Below are 25563 nucleotides of genomic sequence, written 5' to 3'. Positions count from 1 at the left end.
CAAAATCAGAGCAATAACCTATAAGTGAATGCAAATATAAACACATAGAAAAACGTCTGCTTCAGGGGACCTACGCTTTCAACATTTTGCACGCTGCATGGTTTACCAAATAAGCACTTTTAAAAGAGTGAAGACCTCCATCAGTTTTATAATATGTAAACGAGCTGACACATTGCAGACCTCATTAGTGGATTTATGCTGATGCCCCATAATATTAACTAAGGGAAGGAGAGCAAAAATTGGGGACTGGGGAGGCAAGAGAGGGAGAGGAGACTAATTGAGAGTATTCAAGTTTTGATGAGCTGGGGTTTTAGTTCACACATCATGAATACTGAAGTGAGAATAATGAACAAGGTAATGGAACTTCAGAGAGCCTTATTTACACATCAAAAATAATGCAACCAAACATAAACCTATTTATCAACATTACGACACTCACGCACCCTTCCATACAAATATGCACACACGAACGCTAAGAAGAAATTGCATTTTGCACAAGAATTCAGGTACTGGCACCCAACAATAATTTCAATAATAAAAAAAATGCAATGCAAGATGTATAAAACAAGTCAACATTTACTGAACTCTACAATTCCAGTGTGCCAGTGTGGAAAACAAGATCTCTTTTCCAACCACCAGCAATTTAGACAGTTTAGGATTTGTTATCAAACCATCCACACAGAAAGATCATGTAAACATGTATGGCTATATAGAAAAAAAAGCACAACAGTATTTAACAACAGCAGTTACCAATGGGAACTCATGGGACACCCTTCCATCAGGGGGCAGCTTGGCACCGAACCCCAGTGCTGGGAACATCTTATCACTGTCGTAGTCCTGGATGATCTCCCCCACGGCCTTCAGAGCCATGGCATAGGCGTTCATCTGGTACGGGTTCATATAGTGCAGAGATGTGGACTGAGACGGGTTCCCTTCAAAGGCAGAAGGAAGGACACGTTTTACAGATGATAAAACGTGCAGGGAATGGATGGAAAACATAACCAAACCTTTTTACACCCCTGTACTGTCTGTAAATAACAAACAAGAATGTATCTTTCCACATAATACCTAGTTTCAGAAGAAAACTGTTTATGAGACTCCACTGAGATATAATGTCATCATTCTGAGACACCAAAATTATGAAGTAAAGGTTTATTTCAATAAGCAGTTGAAAGAATTATTTATTTCTCTTTGAAATATCAAATTCTGTTGTTAATGCTTTTCCTTTTGATCTTTCAAAAATTGCTATTTATGAAGGAAATTGTTTTTTTCCCATTTAGCATTTTAGACACCACTTAGGACATTTATTTATTTAACCACATACTGTAAATGTGAAGTGGGTTCAGTGTCCTCTGGACACCTTGTCTGATTCATATTTTATGCTAAAAGCACTTTCAAAACCCAGCTAACATTTCTGAGCCATTGCTCATCATTAAAGAGTTCAGCAGGGCTAACAAACCATTTTTAATGGCAACATTTATAAAACTATGGAAAAAATTGGTCAATTGGTGGCTGTTTGTGTGGAAAGCTTAAGGTCATAAAGCTTTATGTTGCCATGTCCACGGGTTTCACACATTGTATCATTTGCTAAATCTAATAATTTGTGCATAAGCAAATAGTAAGAAAGCTTGAAAACAATGAAAGAAATTCTCACCATTCGAGGCTGTGAAATCAATGGCCACGGTGAAATGGATCTGAGTGCTAGAAAGGGGTTGGGGTGGGGGGTGAGGGTGGGGAGGGGTGAAGAGAAACAAAGAGAAGCTAAAACCCAGATTCCAAAAAAAAAAAAAAAAAAACATTGCTGGCAAGGCAAGCGGCACTGATGATGAAGAGCAATTCTATTTATCTCATACACTCCAATTCATCTAAAAGCGAACTCACCACTGCTTCAGTACAGATCTGTTGGACGGGCGAGTGAAATCATGGCTCCCTGTGGCCCCCAGCATTGTGCTGCTGCTACGCAACCCCACCACCTCTGCTCGCCTTCACATCACGATGGTGAGAATAGCTCCTCTAGGTCAATGTGACCAACCCAAACCCCTCAATAAAAGCCATTATAAAAGATACTGCACCACTGACTCAGAATCTGCCCGCGCAGGGCAATTTGTAGCGGCATCTACAAAAGTGCCCTCTCCGCTTCCTGCTGGCAGAGTGCTGGTCCCAGGTCAGCAGGAGCTACAGGCCGGCTGCTGATTGCGGCCGGCTGTCTGACAGAGCGGCTGTGTTCACCTGCCTCAGCCAGCCACCCGCCTACTCCCATAAGCAACCATTATAAATTTATGAGGATGTCAGAGTTCACGGGGAATGCACAGCACTGACAGCTGTCCAGAGGCAGCGGTGTAAATGTGTCCGTTTGTGTCAGCGGGGATTAGAGCCGAAGATTCAGGGCACGCGTTTGAAAATCACAGTGGTTAACAGCTATTGTGAGGCATTTTACAACAAAATGGTCAGGCTTGGGAAAATGTTCATTCAAGAAGAATTTATTTTTCATTCTTGGCCATAAAAGTGTTGGGAGTATTTGGTTCCAGACTTGTTACCGTGTCATGAATGTTTCGTGAATTATTTAAGGCGATTCACTGCTGCATATGTGAGCGCGGAGCGCATGGGTGATGCTGTGAGTGAAAGAGTCCTGTGCTGGATTATAAAAGAACAATGAGGCCACAGCAAATCCCCAGTCAGTCAGAATTTCTTTACCATTTCATTCTGGTTCAATATTCACTTTTCCCCATTCTGGTTCATTTACTTACACTCACATACAATGCCTGGGAATCAAAATATTAGGACTGATTTGGGACCCTACATACAGAACACCTCCTACATATTCTTTAGCTGGACTGCGAGAGCACTTACAATAGCTATAATATATTCATAATAACCACAGACATTGTCCATGAAGAAGACCTTGGATGGGAGGTGAAAGTACATATATTTCGCTCCTCCTAAGTGTAAAGCAACCAGAAAGTAATATTAGAAACACAGTGGTGATTAGCAAGATCCCCTTCTGCTCACTAATCTTCATTCGTAGTGCTCAGACCATTTCGAGGTTTTCCCATTACTTCTGTTTTCTCAGAGGAAAAGGTCCAGCCCTGCACATTAATCTGTGTTATATTGAGCATGTCCAGCTAACATCCCCATCAACAGCTCTGGGCCAGAATGGAAGATGCCACAGCTTACCACGTGCTAGAGAGGTACGATAGAAAAACATTTTCATGCTCACATTTATAAATGGCATGGTCTGGAAAAGCTGTAAGTCAGATTTCTCATACACAAAATGTATTTAAAAACCAGTAAGACTCATATGTCCATATACTATATTACAAAAATAAATAGGAGGCGTAAAAGCTTTAGAAATGATAACAATTCCTCATCAAATCAATTAGTATTAAGTCATATTCATAGTATAATGTTAAGGAGACACAATCATGTAAAAAGTTATTTATGTTCTTTAGTGAACACAGACACATGATAGTATATGGTTTTATAGATCTTTAGAATACAGCTAACTCAAAAGCTGTATGACTATGATGCTACAGATACAACACAGAGTGCCTCTAGTGGGTTCGGAGGGAAAAAGATAAAGTGACATGAATAATGGATAAAAAATGTCCTCAACTGACTATTAGTCATCAATCTTTCTATATGATGAAAGGTGGAACTGAAGTGTGATCTCTCCCCCGCTCTCTGACACATACTCGCATACATAAAAACATACTCACTCATTCACTCACACACACACACACACACACGCACACAATTGATTCATCTGAACATTAGACTCATAACTCAGTGGGATTTAGCTACATATGGCTAGACAGTATGCAAAACTCAAAGTACCCTCTTGGCCCAAAATAAATGTACTGAAACTCAGGTCAGTGTAAAAATTTGCCATACAGGAAATCCTATTCCTGTATGCCATTTCTTTTCAAAAATGCAATGAAACATTCAATAAGCCTTCTGAGCAATAGCTCTAAATTTTACATTAACCTTTATGAGTACGGAACTGCTGGCTTTGGAGACTTAATGTCCTGTTTTGTAATCACCTCCTTGAATTGGAAGATTAATGAAAGCTTTTCATTTTCTCATTCCATCTCACAAACGGGAGGAATGAGAGTCCTGGACATTGAGGAATGTGGATATCGTGAAAGCATTTAGTCTGCGGTGGTTTTTACGCCGCTCTGAAAGGAAAGCTCTGAAGTGGTTGAAACCTACTGTGGAAATAATGCAAACAGCATTCCCGGAGCCCACACCAGAGCTCATTGGCTAATGTCTGGGACTAGTGAACAAAGGTGGTCGCTTGTTTATGCAGGGAATGGCTCTGAAGGGGCCTGGAGTAAGTTTGAATTCTACGCATGTGTGACACCAGGCTGTCATGGATTGTTTCAGAGTGAAAGGTCAGCTGTATCCTTCACAGTCAGATCACTCCCTCTATCTCTCTGCATTCCTGGTTGGTCTTCAGCCTAAACCTCTTTTACATGCTCCCACTGCAACCCAACACAGCCTGACTGATACAGTGATGGTGGAACTTGCAGAAGTAGAACACAGGAACCAACAGGCAAGGGTTGTAGGTCAGGGCAGCCACTGATCAATAGAGAAGCACATCTCACACTGAGATAAGAGCTCTAAAACAGCTGAGGGCAGCGTTATCAAAGACAGCAATGTGTAGCCAGGTGTTTGTCACCAAGACTCACTAATGTTGATGAGGAAGGTGTGTGTGTGTGTGTGTGTGTGTGTGTGTGTGTGTGTCTGCGCGTGTGCACATGCGTGCATGCCTGCATGTTTGTGTTAATGCAGTCAGTGCAGTTCAATTTTATGGTAAGCCACAATGAATAATTCCATGCCGAATTCATTGAAAAATTCAACAACTGCAAAAAATATCGCATCTCAATGTGTCCCCTTTATATGCAAGTCACAAAGTCACTCAGTGAATTTCAGCAAATATAAGCAAGGGCACCTGAAGATGGCAAGCAGAGCTGTAGCCCGTAGATGATAGAAGGGGAGAGGCCCAGCAGAGTCAAAGTCAGAGCACAGCAGCGTGGGGTCCAGAGACAGACAGATTAGTGGTTTCCTGCAATCAGGGCCCCCATTTAGAAGGTCACCCTTTCATCATAGAAAATCTGGAGATGACCTGGCAACCCGAAATGATGATCACTATGCTGACAACAATAGCTCTGTTGTGTCAACCTTTGGCTGTACGGCTGCTCCCTTGATATGTTTTTACAGATGCCGAACACTGTACCATTCAAACTCCAGCATAATTAAAGTCTAAATGAATTTTCGATATTCACACCAAGCTTATGTGTTAGAAGGCATCATGTCCTGTTTGTGTCAAGCATGTGAGAACCCGTAATGACAAAAGTCTACATAAACTGCCTCGGCACATTTATTTGTTGGGGGGAAAATAGAAGGAACCTGGAGAAGACGAAGAAATGTGTATAACAACCGCAGTGTGCCTGTGAAGGTGTACTCACCCTGCCTTGATGTAGTCAAGAAAAGTATGTTCCGCTTCCACCAAGAAAGAAAGCAATGTCACCTTGGGAATTTAAGAAAACAAGAAATTTTACAACATTGGCACATTGGCACGACGTACCATATGTCCCACACATAACATCTACCTCAGAGCAACTGATCACACATAGACACACACACACACACACACGCACACACACGCACGCACACACCCTTGCAACTGCCAGAGTGGCTTGTTCTTGCTCATTAGTGTTGTCATCACATGAATGGTGTGCCTCTGTGCTAAGGTAGAAGCCAGTGACAGAGAATTCGCAGCAGTTTAATTACACAGTGTGAGCAGATGTATCCTGAGTCGTACAATCTCCACACAGCTCAATGTGGGCACTTTCACTGCGTCCCCAGTCACATCAACATAACCGAATGAGACACTTATCAGACTTAAAAATGAAAAGCAGCCATTGGGCTTAAACAACTGTGAAGGCTGAGCATAATGCATCCATTCTGTAAAACTGAATATAAACTGAAACTCTAAACTGATGTAGGCTACACATTGATGTAGTATTATTTTTTTAGTTTGAATCAAATGTGTAGTGTTTACACCCTTTATAGAGCTTCAAATAAAAGAATAGGCTGCGTAAACACGTGGGACAGGGACTCACCGTTCCTGAGTTTATGTATCTTCTTTTCTTCGTTTTCTTTTTGGCATTCACCACCTGAAATCCCACATTTACATATGCCAGTGATATTTTAAACAAGCAGAAAGAATAAATATGTGAATTTTCTCTTCAGATCTGCAAAGAAGTAGATCCTCTATTCACTTCATATGGGAACTGAGGAAGAAATATGAATATGAATATGAATCTTGACAGGAAGGAGTCTCAGCTCTAACAAAGACGCATAAATCTTGTGCTTATCATACAGTGATACATTCAGGACATAGAGTGGTACATTCAAAACTTGTCAAATCATTCTTATGATTCTACTAAAAGGCAGTTTACATTTCAGCAAATAAAGAGAAACTGTTGGATACCATGAGGGCTTAATTTAGAAAGTGTGCTCAGAAGTATAAGTTAATTTAGCTCCCTAGCCATGTACCAAAGTAGATCAATATTTGGCAGAGCTACTACCTGTGTAAACTGGTAACCAGGATATAACTGAAATGGCTACACTATAAAGTCTGATCTTGGCCTTGGTTTTGTGTACTAAAAGCAGGCATGACGTGGATGTGTCCTGACTGATCTTGATCCTGCTTTAACCCTGCAGGATGTCTCTGCTCCTCTCTGGACCCTGCTGACACCGTCACGCTCCATTACACCTGCGCTCACATTCTTCATCCTCCCACAGAGATAATGTCAGGGTACACCTACGTACATACTCTCCCATATGCTCTCTCTCTCTCTCTCTCTCTCTCTCTCTCTCTCTCTCTCTCTCTCTCTCTCTCTCTCTCTCTCTCTCTATCTCGAACCTCCAAAAAGTGTCCAATTCACAGATGAATGTACATTCACCATCACATGACTGCATGTACATAGACTCCATGACTTCATGTAGACAGCTAGACAAACTGTAATAATCCATCAAAGTGCTCCTTCCTTTCAGATCAACCACTCATTTTGATTTAAGATAATCACATAATTTCAAATCCTTCTTTGCCCCATGTTAATTTCAGTGCGGTGCCATATGTATAATGAATAATTGATTAATCGGTATTCATATTGCCCTGTGTATAAATTATAGTGTATTAAGGGAATAACAAGGGAAATAAGAGAAAAATGCTTTCACAGTCCATAAATTAGCACTGAAACTAGCATTGCTGGTGTTTTATGCTGTGTCGTCTGAGATAGTTGCCCTTGAGAAGGTTAACAAATATAACTTCTTGTGTCATGCCAGCTACACAGAAGACCGAGTTCCCCCACTCAGCCATTCAGCTGATATATACAACCCATACCTCTGTTCCTCCAGGCATTTACACATGACACTGGTCTCCTTAACCACTTAATCCATGTTGACATATTCTCTAATGGGTGACTCACATAGGCGCATCAGTGCAAGCTCAGGTAATATCACACATCAGTCAGTGCCTCTGCACAGAAGGCTACGCGAAACCTGCCTTAATTACCCACCATCCCTGGCAGAATATTACTCAATAATTCTGTTAGATCATTCACAAAGCTCCTCACAAGTGATCTTCACTTCTAAACAATCTCCAGGCTAATGTGTACTAGTCAATTCAGCAGGTATTCGATTATATTGGAGAACATCACGCAAAGCAGCAGCAACATTGCCAGCTGAAATCAGCTGAAATTCTGAATGTAAATGGAGTGTCCAGTGTTTGTTTCCATATTGAACCTTACCCTAATATTTTCAGTGTAAAGGTTTATGACAACAGAATATCTGAAGATCTTAACTGAGCATGACTTTGACTACATAGGGGGAACAAATGATAAAACCACTTACCTCATAAACATTGAACTGACTCTGTCCCCGCGACAGCTCCCGGTAGCTAGTGGTGAATTCCCCAATGAAGTCATGGCTGAAACCCCCAAAGAAAAAGAGCACATGACAGTGGAATGACTTCCAAGTTAAGACTTTCATGTCAAGTGAAAAGATGGAAAAGCAAAAACATCAGCATACGTGCACAATCTAATGAGAACTAAACATTGAGAATGCTACAAGAATAAGAAACGTACCTGCCATCTCTGTCCCAGTCATAAACCTCCACCTTAATTGACCTGTAAGACACAACAGGAAGAAGTCTAATAAAAGGGGATAGGAAGAAAGTGTGGGCGTCATTAGCGTGTTACCTAACCTTGGAAAGTGACTCTTAAAATGAGAGTATTGTGAAGCCGTTTCAAGAGTCTCACTCTTCTAGCACATCTCACCTCACCTTGGAACCAGCCAATTATGTTCCATTAGCCAGGGAGTGTGTGTAGAATTAAGCAGCAGTCAGTGGGAATCGCCTGTCTAAGCCTTGCTACAGCGCAAACTCCATACCGCTTTGCCTGACACAAACCACGATTTAATTACAGTTTGTCATTTATTATTATTGTAGTTTATGTAATTGCAACCTCACTCCGTTCACAAAGTGCAGTTTGTCAATTACACTGAGACAAGCTTGATGAGTTCCTTTTGTTAACCAAAACGAGAACACTGAATGCAAACCATAAAGTGGCAAACCAACATCTTACAAGAAGTCTAATGTTTGATCGTGTGGATTTGTTTGATCACGTTAATCGCAGTAATGAGCTGCATAATGAGACTAAATACAAAATCACAGAGATTGATGGATTCTGTGTCGTCAAACAACTGTCGGATTTTTCTAGCGGTTAGGATGAGGGATGTGTGAACAGCCTCTACAACATTTGGGAACAAGCAATTCCAAAGTAGTGCGGCGATGCCAGACAGAATTGGGGGAATTACATGAGCCAGAACACAGCTTACGTTAGCAGAACATCTGTCTGTCTGTCAGTGAAAAAGAACAGCAGACGGGTTGAAGGACGTCAGACAAGCGTGGACGCAGCTAGCAGTCTCTAGCCTGAAGTGAATGTCGAGGTCTCAAGGTCTCCACTAACATACTAAGAATAACCACTTACTTATAAGCCTCAGACATATAATCAAAATACGATGCACAAATCTTCTACTACAGCAGGCACAAATGGACCTGCGATGATTATGTCAAGGACAGTGCATATATATATATATATATTATATGCTTAAAGAAGGTTACATTGCAGCTGAGAGAAAACTACACAGTAGCTGTGAACTCTTCAATTCTCTACTGCACCTGTCTGAAATAAGACAGATTAACACGGTCAGCTGCTGGCTCAGGAAGTCTTGCTGAGAGACATGGACAAATACATCTGCTTCGACACTTGGAATAAAAACACGCCCTCTTGATGTGTCAATCAAAGCAAATGCCTTCATCTTTTAAGAGCTCTTAGGGAGCCATCCTCCAACTTAAACAAGGCACAGATAGACCGAGGAGCCTTAATGTTAGGAATGACAGAATAAGGTCCTAAGAAAATAGCATCACAAAATATAACACAGCAACAACACATCCAAACTAATACAATGCTGTACGGTATATAACATTTCAAATGTAAACAATACATTGAAAACTAATATTAATATTGACGATTATATGAAGACCTTACAAAGAACTTCAACAGCTGATGAAGGACTGTACAAAAGGTTCTGTCTCTCTGGAAGCTTCATTGGCAACTCTGTTTTTACTACCCATATATACAGACATACATATAATATCCACATATGCATATACTACACATACTGTATAGTACACATACATAATTACACGGAAGACACAGGTTAGAAGGCTGAAATGCATGCACATATCTTTACAATTACTCAACTTGAGCACAATTTAAATCCTCATTATTAGAGTGTATTTAGGAGTGCTAACTGGCTCAGTACCAGAAGAGCAGAAGGTAGAAACGTGAATCCATATCTACACACACACACACACACACACACACACACACACACACACACACACACACACACACACACACACACACACACACACACACACACACACACACACACACACACACACACACACACACACACCCACACACACAAGGAATGAGAAGCTATGAGCCGGGTAGTTCTTCGGAGGCAGGTGGCTCTGTTCCCAGCACTCTGACTGGATATGACAGCTCTCCAGACGACACACAGCTGTCTGCGAGTGTGCCAGACTCACCTGGAACACACACAAACCCACAGGCACATTCAGGCTGTTTTATCCATGGAGTTCCTCCTCTCCAAATCTGGCCTGCTTCAGACTCCTCTGCCTTTTTCTCTCTCAGATATCATCACCAATGCAGTTTGTGCTGTCAGAGTCTTATCAGCGGTGTGATTGCTATCTGTGGCAATCAGGGAAGAGAGGCTGGTCTCCTCTCAGCAGTTAGTCCAATAATAACTCCCCTTTCTCATGGATACAATAACACTGACAAATCATTACCGCCTGGAACTGCTGGGACATTTTCGGATGATTGCACTACAAAAATCGTACATGCCATTACTGCCATTACTGCTGGCAGCAAATACTCATTGCTTCCAAATGCTCCTGTACGTATGCATACCTGTCATGGTCTCCGTTGCAGAGGGCTCTAACAGGAATGCTGAAAGGTTTCCATACCGGATTTAAAGTATTCTTCACCACCTCAGTCTTATGGCAAATAGTAAACCTGAACGCAGAATCACAAGAAAGACCAACCCAAATGAGCTGCATTCAGCCGTGGACTGAGATTGTAAGACGCACAGCCGTCATTAAGATTGGAATTACACATTTTGTCAACATGAGTCCTTTTTTACTATGTTGTGGCATAAAAAATGTGTTGTGAAGGCCTTATGTTGCTTATAATGTTGCTCTCACATCTGAGGTGGTTTAGTGTGCATGAACCCAGTAACTCACGTTCCATCCTCATTACTCCGGTAGAAGACCATGAAAGGGTCTGACCGACCAAAGAAATCTTTCTTGTCCAGCTTATTGGCACAGAATTGCATAGTGGCACAGTCCTGAGGGAGTTGACGAGAGGGAACGAGAGAGAGAGAGACGGGTGAGAGGGAGGGGGAAGGAGAGAAATTTCAGCGTTCCAGAGATAGTTGTAAATCCAACAGGATTACAGTCAAAATGCTGTCTTGTTGTGCTATAGATCCTCAACCTTGGTTGATAGGACAAGACTATCAAATAAAAGCCAGACATGCTGCGCATCTTAATAGACTTCAAGCTACCATACCTCTCCCTATTTCCTTCAGTTAAGATAATATTCAGAGATCTCATCTACAGCAAGGGAAATAGAGATAATAAGCATTTTAAAATTATTTCAAGCCTAGCAGATGTTTATGGGCAAAGGCACATAATTTAATTGGGGAATGAGTGGTAAAAACAAAACAGTGTGACTTAATGTCAAGGCGATGGATATGTGTGTGTGTGTGTGTGTGTGTGTGTGTGTGTGTGTGTGTGTGTGTGTGTGTGTGTGTGTGTGTGTGTGTGTGTGTGTGTGTGTGTGCGCGCACGCTCATGCACTATGGGCTGCTTTTAACAGCAGTAATGATACGTTACCAGCGCTAGTGTTAAAGTGATTACTACAATTTATAAGGCATTTGCACATTTCATTCCCATTATTGACACATTGAATAAGCTATGAGCCAATTTAACTGCCAAATCTTTCTATACACTGAAGGTGCCATTAAAGCATATGATGAGATTGTAGCCCAGAGCTGAGAAGATGAGCAGGGTGAGATGGACAATGAATATGAGGGCAGAGAAAGAGAAGAGTGGAAAGGAACAGGAGATAGGGGGAGAGAGGAGAGAGAGCTGAAGGGGAGGGCCGGAGCTGCCTGCCAAAGGTCAGCGCTAAATGACAGTTTTATGGGTGTTAAAGAAACCGTTATAATCTGGCACACTCCACCAGCCCAGATAAGTAGTTTTCTAACATGCGCTACTCTTAACAGAGTGTCGCTGCCATATAATGTCTTTGAGATGACCAAGGGTCTGATTCTTCACTTGACTGAGCATGTGTGTTTGGGAGTGTGTTTGTGTGCCTGCATGTGTGTGCCTGCATGTGTGTGTGTGTGTGTGTGTGTGTGTGTGTGTGTGTGTGTGTGTGTGTGTGTGTGTGTGTGTGTGTGTGTGTGTGCATGTGCTTGTGTGCATGTGCTTGTGTGCGTGTGTGTATGTCTTTATGTCTGCGTGTGTTTCTGTGTCTAGTCTGAACACACTTTATCTAATCTAGATGGCTGGCATCTCTTGGTAAGAGATGGCTGCAACATTCTGTCTTGATAGGGTCAGACCCCTGAACTATGGATCAGTGGATCTTGAAGATGTGTATGTGTGAGGGAGAAAGAAAGAGACAGAGGGAGAAAGAGAGAAAGAGAGAAGATATAGCATATAAAAATCTGGCATAAACAGCCTTGATATACATCCCAATGTCTCTGGTCATCTACACTACCCTTTTTGGCACATATTTGTCTGTGTAATATACAGTAAAAAATGCCCCACTGGGTTTCTACAGACCCTGCTGGCGTCTGATACTGAGCTGATATTGACTTTGGGTTTATTATTCAAATCTGCTAATTAAACACAAGTGAACAACCTAAGCACTCGGACAACCTACAGTTATCTTGTTGCTGTAGCTCTAACACCAGCTACTTTAATTGTACACAGTTGCCTCAGCTAGATATATGCACCACACAGGACTCTGCAAACGAAAGCATAACCACGGAAATCATTTAAACAACACATTCCCCATTATGCGAGGCAATGAAGCACGCACTATCACAATGACTTATAGCTATGTAATCCAGCCAGCTGTCAGCTCCTCTGGCTATAATAACACATTTAGCACAGTGGACGTTGTAATGGTCAGACCTCAGATAAATAGAAGAATGGTATATGGAACCTGTTTATGCCCCACAGGGACTTAGATAAGACCTTAAGGCCTTATGATATTGACACCAAACATTCTAGTGCTAGTTAACTATATTTTCAAAGTGACTAGCATTAGACCCACATTACACCTTATATTTGTAGAGAGATGAGTATTGTCTGACAGACAGCAGTTTCTTTATGAATAATGCAAATGTATAAAGCCAGTGTATAATATAATCACCTACAAATACACATACACCTTTAGTCCCAGGAGGCACAGCTATATAAAGGGCATGTTTATGTGTGTTTGGGAGTGTTCTGAATCTGAGTCTGATATCCCCGGTGTGCTATAATACATTCCCAGCTGCTATTTCAGAGTTTTATTGAATACTATAATATTGGCGTGGCAGAGAATTTAATGAGACCATGGGGAGAGGAGAGAAGTATCTCTTGCTTTCTTGAACATTCTATAAAAAACACAGGATAAGTGAGAGAGAGAGAAAGAGAGAGAGAGAGAGCGAGAGAGAGAGAGAGAGAGAGAGAGAGAGAGAGAGAGAGAGAGAACAAATCTACAGCAAGGTTATCTTCCAAATTATTGAAGGTATAATTTATATTTTAATCTGCTAGCTCTGGTAAAATCCATACCCCCACCCATCCCCAACTTGATTAAGTTTGCCAAATACAAAATCCATCATGCTATCATAATTACCATTTTCACTGCATCTTCTCAGTCCAAGTAATTTTGTTTTTTGATATGGTAACTCTCATCCTGCCATTCAAAGATGTTCACAGTGACTCTCCAAGAACTTTTAGCATCACACAGTGACATCCACACAGCTAAGCTACATAAGTCAGTTATTGTATGTCACAATAAATGGTCCACTGCAGTAATAGGATCTGCTTAGATGTCATATCATAAATAGGCAATGCAAAATTTAAGAGTTAATGTGCAGTAGAATGGTGTCCAAAGTCCTCCAAGGACATCCAAGCATTCAGAGTGTGTTCAGGCTTTGAAACTGACTTCAGAGGCACAATTCCCCCTTAGCTGGCCAGAGAGGGAGGCTGGTGTATAATCAAGCAAAAACAACAACAAAAAAGTAATCCGCCCCACTGAACTGGTAAAATCTGCAAGGGCCAAATAATTAAAATATACATGTAAGAGTTGCAGTACCATGCAGTTCTCATTCCAGATACCATTCTTTGTAATTCAAACTAAACTTTTCATAGAGGAAATGCTATAAAGTCTGTGTAATCTGCCAACTGTTTAGAACTGTGGAGTTAACATAAATTAGCCAAAACAATATGTCAGAACATTTTACATACTTGAATGGTTTCTGCCTTTACGCCTACTTTATGCAGACCCAACTCAATGCACATACAGCAGTTTGGCGTTGCTTTTTAAAACCATAACCTGAGCATCTTAAAACAACTGAAAGAGTCTCGAAATGAATGGCTTTGAATTAGGAAGGTTTTCTATCATTTCCATAAGTTAAAAGAAGCATGCCTCTTACCCTGCAGTTTCCGAGCTCCTCTACGGTAAGAACGATAGTGCCACATTTCTTCCCTGGAATGCCCCTGAAACCAAACCAAATGAACTGCATATCAATCATGAACTCTTCATCATTATTCCACTTCCATAAATGTACAGCGCATTAAACGGTACCACACTGACTATTTTATACAACTCTGGAATGCTAATGTTGGTGATAATGAATGTAAGAGACAAGTTTCCCCCTGGCTTTCACTGTTACTTATTTTCTGCCCCCCTCAAATTGTTCTTAATATTCATCTTAAAATATCCTGGGATGAATGGATTGTCCTGCAACACAGCGTGGTATGTTTTACATTGCTTTTACTGTATTCTTGTTCCAGCAACTTTAATAGTATGAATCTCATTATCTACACAATTGAGCCTCTACACAGTTCGATCAAGCGATCAAAGTAAATATTGATCATTTAACATGATCATTTTTACTCACACAGAGTAAACCTATGTAACTGCACTAAGTTCTGAATCTAATTCAATCTGTGGTATTTTAGCATAATGAGCTTTTTTTAATCAACAGTTGAAAACTGAGACAACATATGGTTCTAGCTGAACACTGCTGGAAGTTCATTATCACAAGGTCAAGTTTCATACAAAATGTGCCCCTGTTGAGCACAATTATGGAAACATCAGGGTGATTTTCCCCTTACCATTGTATTCAGGCTTGACTTGAGACTGGTCATTATAAGACAGTGTTCTACATACATTACATACATTACATACATTCGACCAGACACTGTCAAGCCCCCTCAAGAGATGGATAATTATCCAAGAGGTGGAATCCAACCAATGTGATGGATATATGTGGTTTGGATTTCCCTGAGCTAAGCCAAAACAATATTATCCTGTTGTACTAATGGAATCATTAAAGACTGCCTTGGGCAAGTAAGTGAGTCACCCTCAGCCTGTAAGAGATACAAATAATATAAGTTAATTATACAGTGTAAATAATTCAAACTCATGATGAAATTCGTTTGGTTTCTCCATTAACTTTCAAATTCCTCCTGCAGTGTCCAGGATGGCCTGAATTATCTTGAATTCTCTTTATCTAGCTTTGCACTGGGAAGGCTAGTGCTACCCAGGGCTCCGACTCCACCCAGCCAGGCATCAATGGAGACTTGTCAGACTTGAGCTGTTCATGAGGCAGTAATTATATCAATGCTTTTTTTTTTTGCAGTGACATTGACATTTCATCTTGAAGCCTCCATTGTCTCTTGGGCAGCATTTCAACCAATATTAATTGCCCTTGAATTATTAAAACAGTTGCCCGGCTCATGAGCAAATGGATTTTTGATGTCGTTTGTTGGATTAGTAAAAAGGTTATAGCTGCCCGAGAGTAGAGGTTAACTCATTTTCTCAAGGTCCAGCCGAGGGGCCTGAAACAATATTGTGCTTTAAGATAAGCTTCACATATGGCCCACAAAAGAGAGTTAAAAACAGAGCATCGGACCTCCGCTTACCGCATGTAATTTGGTACAGATTTACAGAGGCTCTGAATGTTCAGTGTTACAGAGTACAACGTATCCACAAGCAGGAAACACTCAATAGACCAGTCCAGTACTCTGCCTGACCTGATCACTACTCAGGTGGACTATACAAAACCAGCTTGGACCGCGGGAATTATAACATCATTCACAATCGCCTGAAAATTCCTGAATGTCAAAGGTGTTGATCATGGACTCAGACCTCAGTACAGGATGTTTGTGAAACAGGAAATGCTTATATTAGTGCTGAAAAAGCTTTTTTTTATATATACCGCATTCATTCATAAGCTGACCTAAATGCACTCATTCATTCCGCTGGGACACCAAAGTCTCGGATGATGAAACCATTTGAAATGCGGCGTCTAATTTCCTATTACAACCCCCACTGGTGCATCGGGTTGTTTATTATGGATGTGGCTCCCACCGCTCTCTGCTGCCAGCGCTCCACAGCAGAGGCAAGCAGAATCAATCACACTCACGCCTCTCCCTGCCCCATTCCCAATTGATTAGCATCCGATCAAACATCACAACCTCCTACTGGTTTCTGTTGTCACTGGATGTGCAGGTTCATGTATATTCACCCATACACAATATGTTGCCAAAAAACTTGAATTATAAAATTAATAGTAACATCTACAGAAGAAAAAAAATTATACTATGGCATACTGTTTAAACTGGAAACACATGGTAACATGTTTTTTAGCAAGTTTAAATGTTGCATCAGACAGGGAAATTGAACTAGTTCAGATTTGCACATGTCCAAACTGAGGTCCAGTGCATCCTGTCAGTTGTGGGCAGCTGTGTAGTCTAAGTAGACAGCCATGGGCCAATTAAGCCCAGTGAAATTGCCTTCAATACTGTACTCCTTCAAGAGTGGGACTCTGTTAAAGGTTATTCACAATACTTAACAGCAACAGTGATGAGGTCAAACAGCAGTGATGCAGCGCTGGAAAGGTAACGAATGTAAACAAGTGTTTTAATTGGTGATCCATGTACATACACTGGAACACCTAGGACTTTCCAGAATATGCTAAACAGTACAAATTGCAGCATTAGAAGTCTACTTTACTATGGATACTAAAGCGGCATTAATCTACCTACAGGGTTGATGTCAAGATAAGCAAGAAAGTTGATTCAAAATTAAGGTCACCGCTAAACTCGGCATCCAAAACACAGCTGAAGCTGGCAGTGGTTCTGACCGCTGGTTTCATCAAAGCCAGATTACCTCCAGGTGAACGCTGCACACCTTCGGCCGGTCTGCTTCACAAAGGTGCCACTGATCAAACATGGCCATGACAAAGCGTGTTACCAAAGCTCAAGTCATAATGGACAGGGAGGAATAATTTTCCATACTGATCACACATGAAATTGAGGAGAGCGAGGGTAGAGACGTGATTCGGTATTATGCTCGTTATTCACCAGCGCTATTTACAGAGCCCTTTCCCTTTCACGGCACCCGCATTTTAGCATCTAATTTTGTATGGGCAGGCCTGATTTGAGATGAGGTTGTGATTTATGAAGGCACTTCGGAGCCTAATAAGTCGTGTGCTGTTTCCGCAGCAAATTCTACATGCTACACCAGGAGCCATTCATCAAAGCATGGCAGAGTTTCTCCGTCTGGGGCCCGGCATGGCAATTTGGTTTCTGCTCAGGATCATTCCTGCGATAGGACACAGTGTTAACCCTGAGCCAATGAGGCCACGCCCAATTAAATGCTGGATCATACTTTCCCAACTCCAGAGACCTTCTGCTTATTGAGCCATCCAGAAACACACGTCTAACATGTCTTCCCTTGTGACTGAGGTAAAACCCTGTAATGTAATGTGACCAGTGTTGTAATTGTGACCAGTGTTGTTCTCTGAAGGTGCAGGACGGGAGACGTGTGAGAAGGTGGGCACGTTTGCTCATTAGGATCAAGAATGATGCTGGTATTTAAACAGGCAAGCAGACTGTCGAGTTGCACAGGGAGGATAGCTGGTATTTGGACAGGTAGCTCAGGATGTGAGTCTGAGAACTCTAAAACAAACTGTTCTGTTCAGACCATCGATATTCCAATTGCCATGTATATCAGAACTCATTAGTAAATGGCAGAGAGAGAGAGAGAGAGAGAGAGAGAGAGAGAGAGGTAGTAAATGTTCACAAGCAGTGTATGAAAGGCAGCAGTGGCAGGTTGACAAGGCAGGCCAGAACAGAATGGGATCTGGTGTGATATCAGGATGAAGAACCAGAGGTCTGCATGCTTGATCTGAAATAAACATGCCCGTTTCAGTGAGATAAGCAGATCAGCCTTAGGCCAGCGGACCATCAGAAACATTACCATTCAACTCAGAAAAGTATTAAATGAAAGAAAAAAGTGATTCATCATGTGAAACTAAGACAGATAAAGATTACGGAGAAATCTGCTGGAACAAGGCCATCATAAACACATGGGACTGATCACATTGAAACTCCATAAGAGATCAGCCCTAGAACTCCACAGGGCACTCAGAATAGGATTAGAACCTTAAGCCTCCAGATTTTTACACTTCGATAGTAATCCATAATCCTTAGACACACTAGGATTTGAATTATGATAAAAAGTGGCCTGGCCCATGATTTCAAATTGAAGCATTTAGCGTGCTCTAAGATCAACATTTCTACTGCCTTAGGACTGGTGCCATTGCACTAGGCTTCTACCCCATGATGTTAATGGCACCTCGTTTTCCTCATCCTGAAACACTTTGCTGTTAAATGAGCCTTAAACTTGCAGCGAATGCACCATCATCTGTCACAAGTTGCCAAATTTTGAATTTCAGCGCGGCTGCTGAGAATTAATCTCAGCACACTAGAACACAGCACACTTAACAGAGGAAGGCATCCTGCTAGCTCTGTGTGATGGCGGACCGGCTAAAATGCGCATCACCTTATTGCCCTTGTCTTAAAGGGGTGATCTCTTCTGCAAACATGGTGACAGCAGAAGGCAGTTGCAGCTGTTGGAAAGCCCTTAGCAGTGAGGCTGTTACCTTCCTGTAACTCTTGTTTTAAATGTGATCACTGAGGCCATTTATCTGGCCTCCGCTTTGCTGCTGACTGGTCATAACAGCCCTAGATGTGTGTGGTGATTGATAGCATTCATATCTATAACTCTGTTACTTACTCTCCGTTTGCCCATGAGCCGCACCAATATGTGGCTCGAAAGCTCAGGAGGGTTAGTTAAAACCAACAGCACTACGATGTCAAAGATTTATTAGCTTAGAGAAACTGCACCGCAAAGCCCTCAAAGGAAAACGGAGATTCCATTTTATCACAATGAGGATGAATCAAAGATAGAGGTAATGCAATGGCTAACTGCCCTTTTGCCCCTTTCGCTTGTCCCTATACTTCTGGAAAGTGGTACAGAGTGGTAGTACTGAAAGGCACTCTGTACATGTATTTGCATTCAGCATTAGCAGATCCTTTAGACCGCCAACAATTTAAAATCAGGTCATATCAATCAATGTGTATATTTAAAGCACGGTTCTTTTTTCATAAGAGACCAGAGACAGAGATTTGCAGGTAATAATGCATTTCCTCTGCAAGCTCTTTGAATTTGTTGGTTCCAGTTAAAATGTTAACTTGTGAAGGGCATTTCTAAGAAGCCCTAAGAGTACAATCATTTGTTTATGCATCCACATAATATGGAATCATTTTAGAAGGTAAAAACTGGCCTGGGCAGTAAATATAAATCATATAATTATGTATTTCTTCCTTAATGGTTATCCCTGTCATTAAACCAGTCCTTTCAGTTCCGATGGGGCTGGCATGTTGACAGTTTTGGCATACTTACTTTGTACTGTAAGTGCATTTAATCTTTAATAATGTCAAGATGGGGAGCATATAGCCGCATTCATTTCTACACTACCCATGGTATTTCTAAATGTGCAAAAAGACTGTTGTCCCTATACCTACTGAATATCATAAAATACTGAATACAAAATTAGCTCATTGCATATAGTTCTATAAAAGATTGCTGCATGCAAGAATCTTTCCTGGGCTGTGCTTCTAAAAATGTCACCCAACATCTATAGCTCTTAAAAGACTTTTTTTTTTATTTCCCTTCGGTCATCATTTGAATCTAGAAAAACCTTCTATAAAGAATTCAAATAGCCTGAAGTCAGAAACGAGGTTCTATGATTTCCCTCTACTGTGGGCAAACCTTGTGTGTCTAAAGCTCAGCTGAGAGAAGACGTCTTTTACTCCTGCAGTTTTCTCAGCAGTCCAACCTAAGATCTGCCTCGGGCCAAGACGCACCTGTCCTCTTGTACTTTGATAAGCAGCTTTTACATAAGCTCTCAAAGTGATACTTGCATTATACTTCAGGAGTTAGCATTAAACTTTTTTATTAATTACACTCCCAAAGGGGTGAAGCTAAATGTAGATTTATGGTAGCATTGTTCAATATATGTCGGTCAAACAGGCCTACAGCTCTAGGGGCTGGATTTCATCCTGTGTTGTTTAGACTTTAGCTCATAGATGGTTTAAATCAATACTACTGGGAGGAAAAACACACTGGGAACGGAAGCAGCTACAACAGAACTTTAAATTAGGGTTAGGGTTGCCACCTCTCCAATATCCTGCTTTTCGGGGGGTAAAGGGATAAACAATTCCAAAACTTTATATTTTTTATCATAATTCAAAAACAATGGTGGGATCAAACTATAGTCAAATGAAAAAGTAAACTAATACAGCCTTGAAATGACACCAACAACAGCTCTGATGTCTAATCTGCCTCTGTTATATCTCAGACGAATCAGACTAATGGACAAATTGTTCAACACAATTTTTAAGCATATAACACTTGCAGTCGTGAATACAAACAAGGAGCAAACCTTAGCCCTGTGATAATTGATAATTGCATGCTAACAGACAAACATGATCAGCCAGACAGACACTAATGAAGAACTCAAGAACACCAAAAATATACCTCTGACATATAAATACATTGTATATCTATATATAAGATATATACTTATACAGCAGATTCTGAGAAGGGGGGATGAGTGTGACAGATGCTGTATGGTGTTCTAAAGCAGGTCATTCTACGTGTTGGGAGTGAGGGAAGACTCATTTAGCCATAGCTAACAGATTTCCATGGGCCTTCTGGTGCCTTCCCTTCTTCTCAGTCCCTCTCCCTTATGTGCACACACACACACACACACACACACACACACACACACACACACACACACACACACACAGAGAGAGAGAGAGAGAGAGAGAGAGAGAGAGAACACATCTCTCTCACCCATAAAGATACTGGAAAAGAAAGGCCCATGTATCTGAAAGGATCTACAAGCCCTAGTCTGTGGAGGAGACTTCAGCAACCAGGTGAACTAAGACAAACTTTAGAGCAATACTGGTGGTGCTAACCATTGGCAAGAAAACCATTCTTGAACTCAAAACAAATCATTACTACTAATCACTGGAAAAACATACATAGAGTCTATATATCTATGGAAAAGCTTTCAGCATTTATCAGAAACATTTAGCACCAGGTGGACAAGACTCAGAATCCTCATTTCAACTATGTCTCTAACGTCCACCAATTTCAAAAGAATAACCAACCATAAGACTCTACTACACCACACACCTATAGCCATACCACATATCTGTCACCCTGTCCATGAATGATTTCTCTTCACGATTGATTCATAAGCTATATGTTACCACTAACAAAGTCTCATTGGTCCTCCAGGGGATGGAGGCATCTCTCGTAACATCATCTACAGTCCCATGAGTGTACAGCCCCACCAGCAGAGCTCATCAGGTAGAAATTACTCCTCCACTCTTCCACTACTACATAATCCCTCATCACTGTCTCCCGTGGACGAGGGGACTTCACATGTTCCAAGCCAGTAGAGGAGAAGAACCTTTCAACAAGATCAGTGAAGGCTTCAGCACAGACCTTGTCCTCACAGTCTGAACACACACTGCTGAACAAATAGGCTCCTACATAGGTAGCAGGAAATCTGTTGCTGCATTAAAATATCATTATCATTCATAAGTGATGGAAATCTATGTGAAGTGCAGGATAAGGTATGCTTTAGAGTCTTGATACTGTTTAACAATGACTAGATATTACAGGTTTTGACACACACTTTTAAGTCTGTAAAGTATTTTTCCCTATTGGTGGTGTTATAAGATGTGGTGCAGAGTGATTGTAGGAGAATATATTTATTTATAATATATATATATATATATATATATATATATATATATATATATATATATATATATATATATATATATATATTAGGGGTGGGACGCGATTAAAAAAATTAATCGAATTAATCGGAAGCTTTGTAATTAATTAATCGAAATTAATTGCATTTTAATCGCATTTCAGTATTTAACATGAGAAATATTAATTTAAGTTTGAATGATGAATGAATCAATGAACATAATCATAAACTTCAACATCTTGTTTATTTTTCCACCAGTCTACTACACAGACCAATATATGTGTAGTGTGCAGAAAACAGTTCAGAACATTGGAAATTCTGATCAAAAATGTTGTTTAATTTTGGGAGTTTTGCTCAGGATATTGGAAGAATTGAAGTAAATCAGAAGATGTTTTTTAATAGCATTTTAGCAATTTCTTTAATTTCCCAGGCTTCTGCCACAGGCATCTCCATAGTGCCTAGAAGTGGTCTTCTGCATGCTCAAAGCAAATGACTGGATCTTCATCATCTATAGATTCATCATCTATATGAGCTGTCACACCAAGATAATTCTTGTTGCTAACAGAGGTCCAGTGATCCCCAGTCAGAGCCACATTTGTGGCGCTCTTCACAATAACCTGTTTTACTTCCTATTCCTCATCATACAGCTGCTGGATTTTCTTCGACATTGTCTTTCTGGGGTGAGTTTCCCAAAACGTTCTTAGCGCCAAGTACTTCGTTACCTCATTCTTACGTACGAGGTTAAGAAGTACTTGGCGCTAAGAACGTTTTGGGAAACTCACCCCTGGACGGTAGTTCGTAACTTGCATCAGTTGACGCAATGTGCAGCGCTTCATGTAAGTCTTTATCTTCGACCACAGGGAGCGGACAACACAAATAATATGACGCGTCATGTATAAACGCGTGCGGAGTCGCGCGCTACGGCCATTCGCGAAAGTTTAATCCAGTCTTAATGGTCCAATGAAGGTAATTTAAAAACCAGGACATTTCCTCACTTTAAAAAAACCCGGGACAGGATGTGAAATACGGACGTTTGGTCACCCTATCGTACTAGGAATACATTTAGCAGCTAAGTTATCATTACTGACCTGCGCGTTAAGCTGGGCGTACACTGTGCGATTTTGGGCCCATTTTCAGCCGATTTTTCACTCGTTTCGGCTCAATCGCGTGTCGTGCATCGTATAGTTTACACAGGTATACGAGGAGCGATTCACAACTCCCGATCAGAAATCGCAGCGTCGCAAGAATATTAAACATGTTTGAAATTCAAATCGCTCCTCGTGAGAGTATCGCACTGTTGAAGCAGCTCCACGAGCCGACTCTCCCTGCGATTTAGTCGTACAGTTTGAGCTGGAGCTGAGTACACGATTTAAAATATCGCACAGTGTACGCCCAGCTTTAGCCGCAACATGTTTCGCGTTGAGGTGGTAATGAAGGGTGGAAGTGCTCCTGTGATAAGCGAACTCCTTCCTACATAAAGTGTAAATAACACTATTTTTGTTTGTAGCCTACTTCCATCTGGAAGTTTATATTTAAATTTCCCATCCACCAGCGTAGCCTCTTCAGTCATATCCATCATGATCTTATTGTGCGTCCATATAATCTGTATGTCTGGAACTCGTGCACTCTCGTCCGTTAAAGTGTCTCGTCCGTTAAATGCGTTAAAATGCGTTAATTTTTTTAGTGCGTTAATTTTCCTGTAATTAATTAATCGAAATTAACGCGTTAAAGTCCCACCACTAATATATATATATATATATATATATATATATATATATATATTTGTTTTTAATGTCATGGTGTGCCCAGTCAGACGGACATGGCCACTGGTTCCCACAATCCGACACCCTGCCTACATCATTCACACTCCGCCTTGCATTGATCACATTCACCTGTTCCTTGTTTGCATCCCCTCTTATTCAAAACCCACGGGCACCAGCCTCTGGTGCCGCACATTGCTCCACTTCAAGCGGTTCTGTCCAGGCCCGCCCTGTGGCCGGCGAGTCTGCTCTGTGAGGGAGGACCGCCGGCACCATCGCTCCTGCTCGCTTTTGTTCGCACGCGCGACTCGACATGCTGCTTTTAATTCTGTCACAGTGTGCAAAGAAACTCCAGTGCTACACTCACATCTCGCCCCCTCCCTGACCATGCTGTTAGAATTCATTCAGCTTTTTTATTTATGATAAATTAGTATAGCCTTTTGTTACACCATTAAGCATACACATGCTGAAATAACTCTTTCTTAAACTAAAACCCTGTAAAATTGGACAAGCTACTGTTAAATATAATTAAAACTAGGGAGTAGGCTCAAGAATATAGAATAAGAAGGGAAAAACATTATTTCAGAGCAACCAATGCACTGAAGAAGGAGATATGGATATTCAATTTGCATCTACACATCTTTAGTTTGCCCCTTAGTGCTAAGAATTTACATGACTTGGGTGGAAACAATACAATCAAAACTGGTTCAAATTTCTGATGCCTTTTCTTTTAGCAGTGTAGCCAATACACCATACCAGGTTATAATGGTTCAGTCAATCTGTGGGCCCATCTAATTTGTAATAATCTTAGTAACCCATAAATTGATTTAAAGATGACCAGTGAGTATTGACCACATTTAGGGCGTACTCACACTAGGCACGGTTTGCTCGTTCCGTGCTGGGGCCCGGTTATCCCCCCTCCCCACTCCTCCTCTGGCCTGCACTCACACTGGCTTCATCAAGCCAGCCCGAGCACGCTTACGTCATCACAACGCCACTTTATTTGGAAAAAAGCGCACTCGCACAAAACTATGGAGTTCCCAATTCTCTTTTTATTGTATTTTTGGAGTCGTTTTGGGGGTGCAGAAACACGGTGCAAGCACAGATTTATCGATCATTTGTCATTTGCCGCCATGACTGTTTAACGTGAGCGTCGCATCACTGACATCATGTTTGAGTTCCGGCAAAATGAACCAATCACACAAGGCACCAAGCGGGCCCAGGCACGGATAGCGCTCACACTAGAAGCGAACCGTGTCCGAGTCCACGTGAATCGTCCACGCGAACAGGCACGGTTCGGGGCGATCACACTAGTCAAACGAACCGTGCTTCGGCAGGGAACCGTGCCCGGGCCCGGATCACAGACCCTAGTGTGAGTACGCGTGCCTTTCTCCCTCTTTTGGCCAGGGGTGTAGCTGTTGCACGTACACACAGCTGTTCTGATGACAGTAATTGCAGAGTGGAGGTCTCCAGTTGTGTTCAATTAACATCCACCATCAACACCAACTAGTCTCATCAGTCTCATAAACAGAAGATACAGATGGTGAAGCTTCGAGGGAATATATATCACAAGTCTGCAGCCGGAAGAGGAAAAAACTAAAAAGCATTGGTTCATTTTTGTCATACTTAAAAATAAATCCAAGCCTGATCGATGAAGAAGAATCCCAAGAAACAAGTCTTTCTTGGTAAAGAGCTGAGAAGTATCATCCTGAGATCA

The 25563-nt window shown here is 41.3% G+C and overlaps 1 protein-coding gene across 3 annotated transcripts in view; it reads right to left on the bottom strand.

Moving 5' to 3' along the window:
- cpne5a (copine Va) overlaps positions 1 to 25563 on the bottom strand; it is a 60418-nt gene that overhangs the window by 11003 nt on the left and 23852 nt on the right. For all 3 annotated transcript variants that reach the window (XM_077003735.1, XM_077003733.1, XM_077003734.1), the window contains 9 exons: positions 14368 to 14431; positions 10898 to 11001; positions 10566 to 10670; positions 8154 to 8195; positions 7921 to 7996; positions 6126 to 6179; positions 5469 to 5530; positions 1655 to 1701; positions 751 to 932 (listed from right to left, as the gene is read on the bottom strand). In XM_077003735.1, coding sequence (XP_076859850.1) covers positions 751 to 932; positions 1655 to 1701; positions 5469 to 5530; positions 6126 to 6179; positions 7921 to 7996; positions 8154 to 8195; positions 10566 to 10670; positions 10898 to 11001; positions 14368 to 14431 — 736 coding nt within the window. The remainder of the gene's footprint in view (positions 1 to 750; positions 933 to 1654; positions 1702 to 5468; positions 5531 to 6125; positions 6180 to 7920; positions 7997 to 8153; positions 8196 to 10565; positions 10671 to 10897; positions 11002 to 14367; positions 14432 to 25563) is intronic.

Source organism: Brachyhypopomus gauderio, chromosome 4 (genome assembly GCF_052324685.1).
Source record: "Brachyhypopomus gauderio isolate BG-103 chromosome 4, BGAUD_0.2, whole genome shotgun sequence".
Lineage (NCBI taxonomy): Eukaryota > Metazoa > Chordata > Actinopteri > Gymnotiformes > Hypopomidae > Brachyhypopomus > Brachyhypopomus gauderio.
Note: the sequence above shows the minus strand (reverse complement) of the source record. Positions and strands in the feature narration are given on the sequence as shown.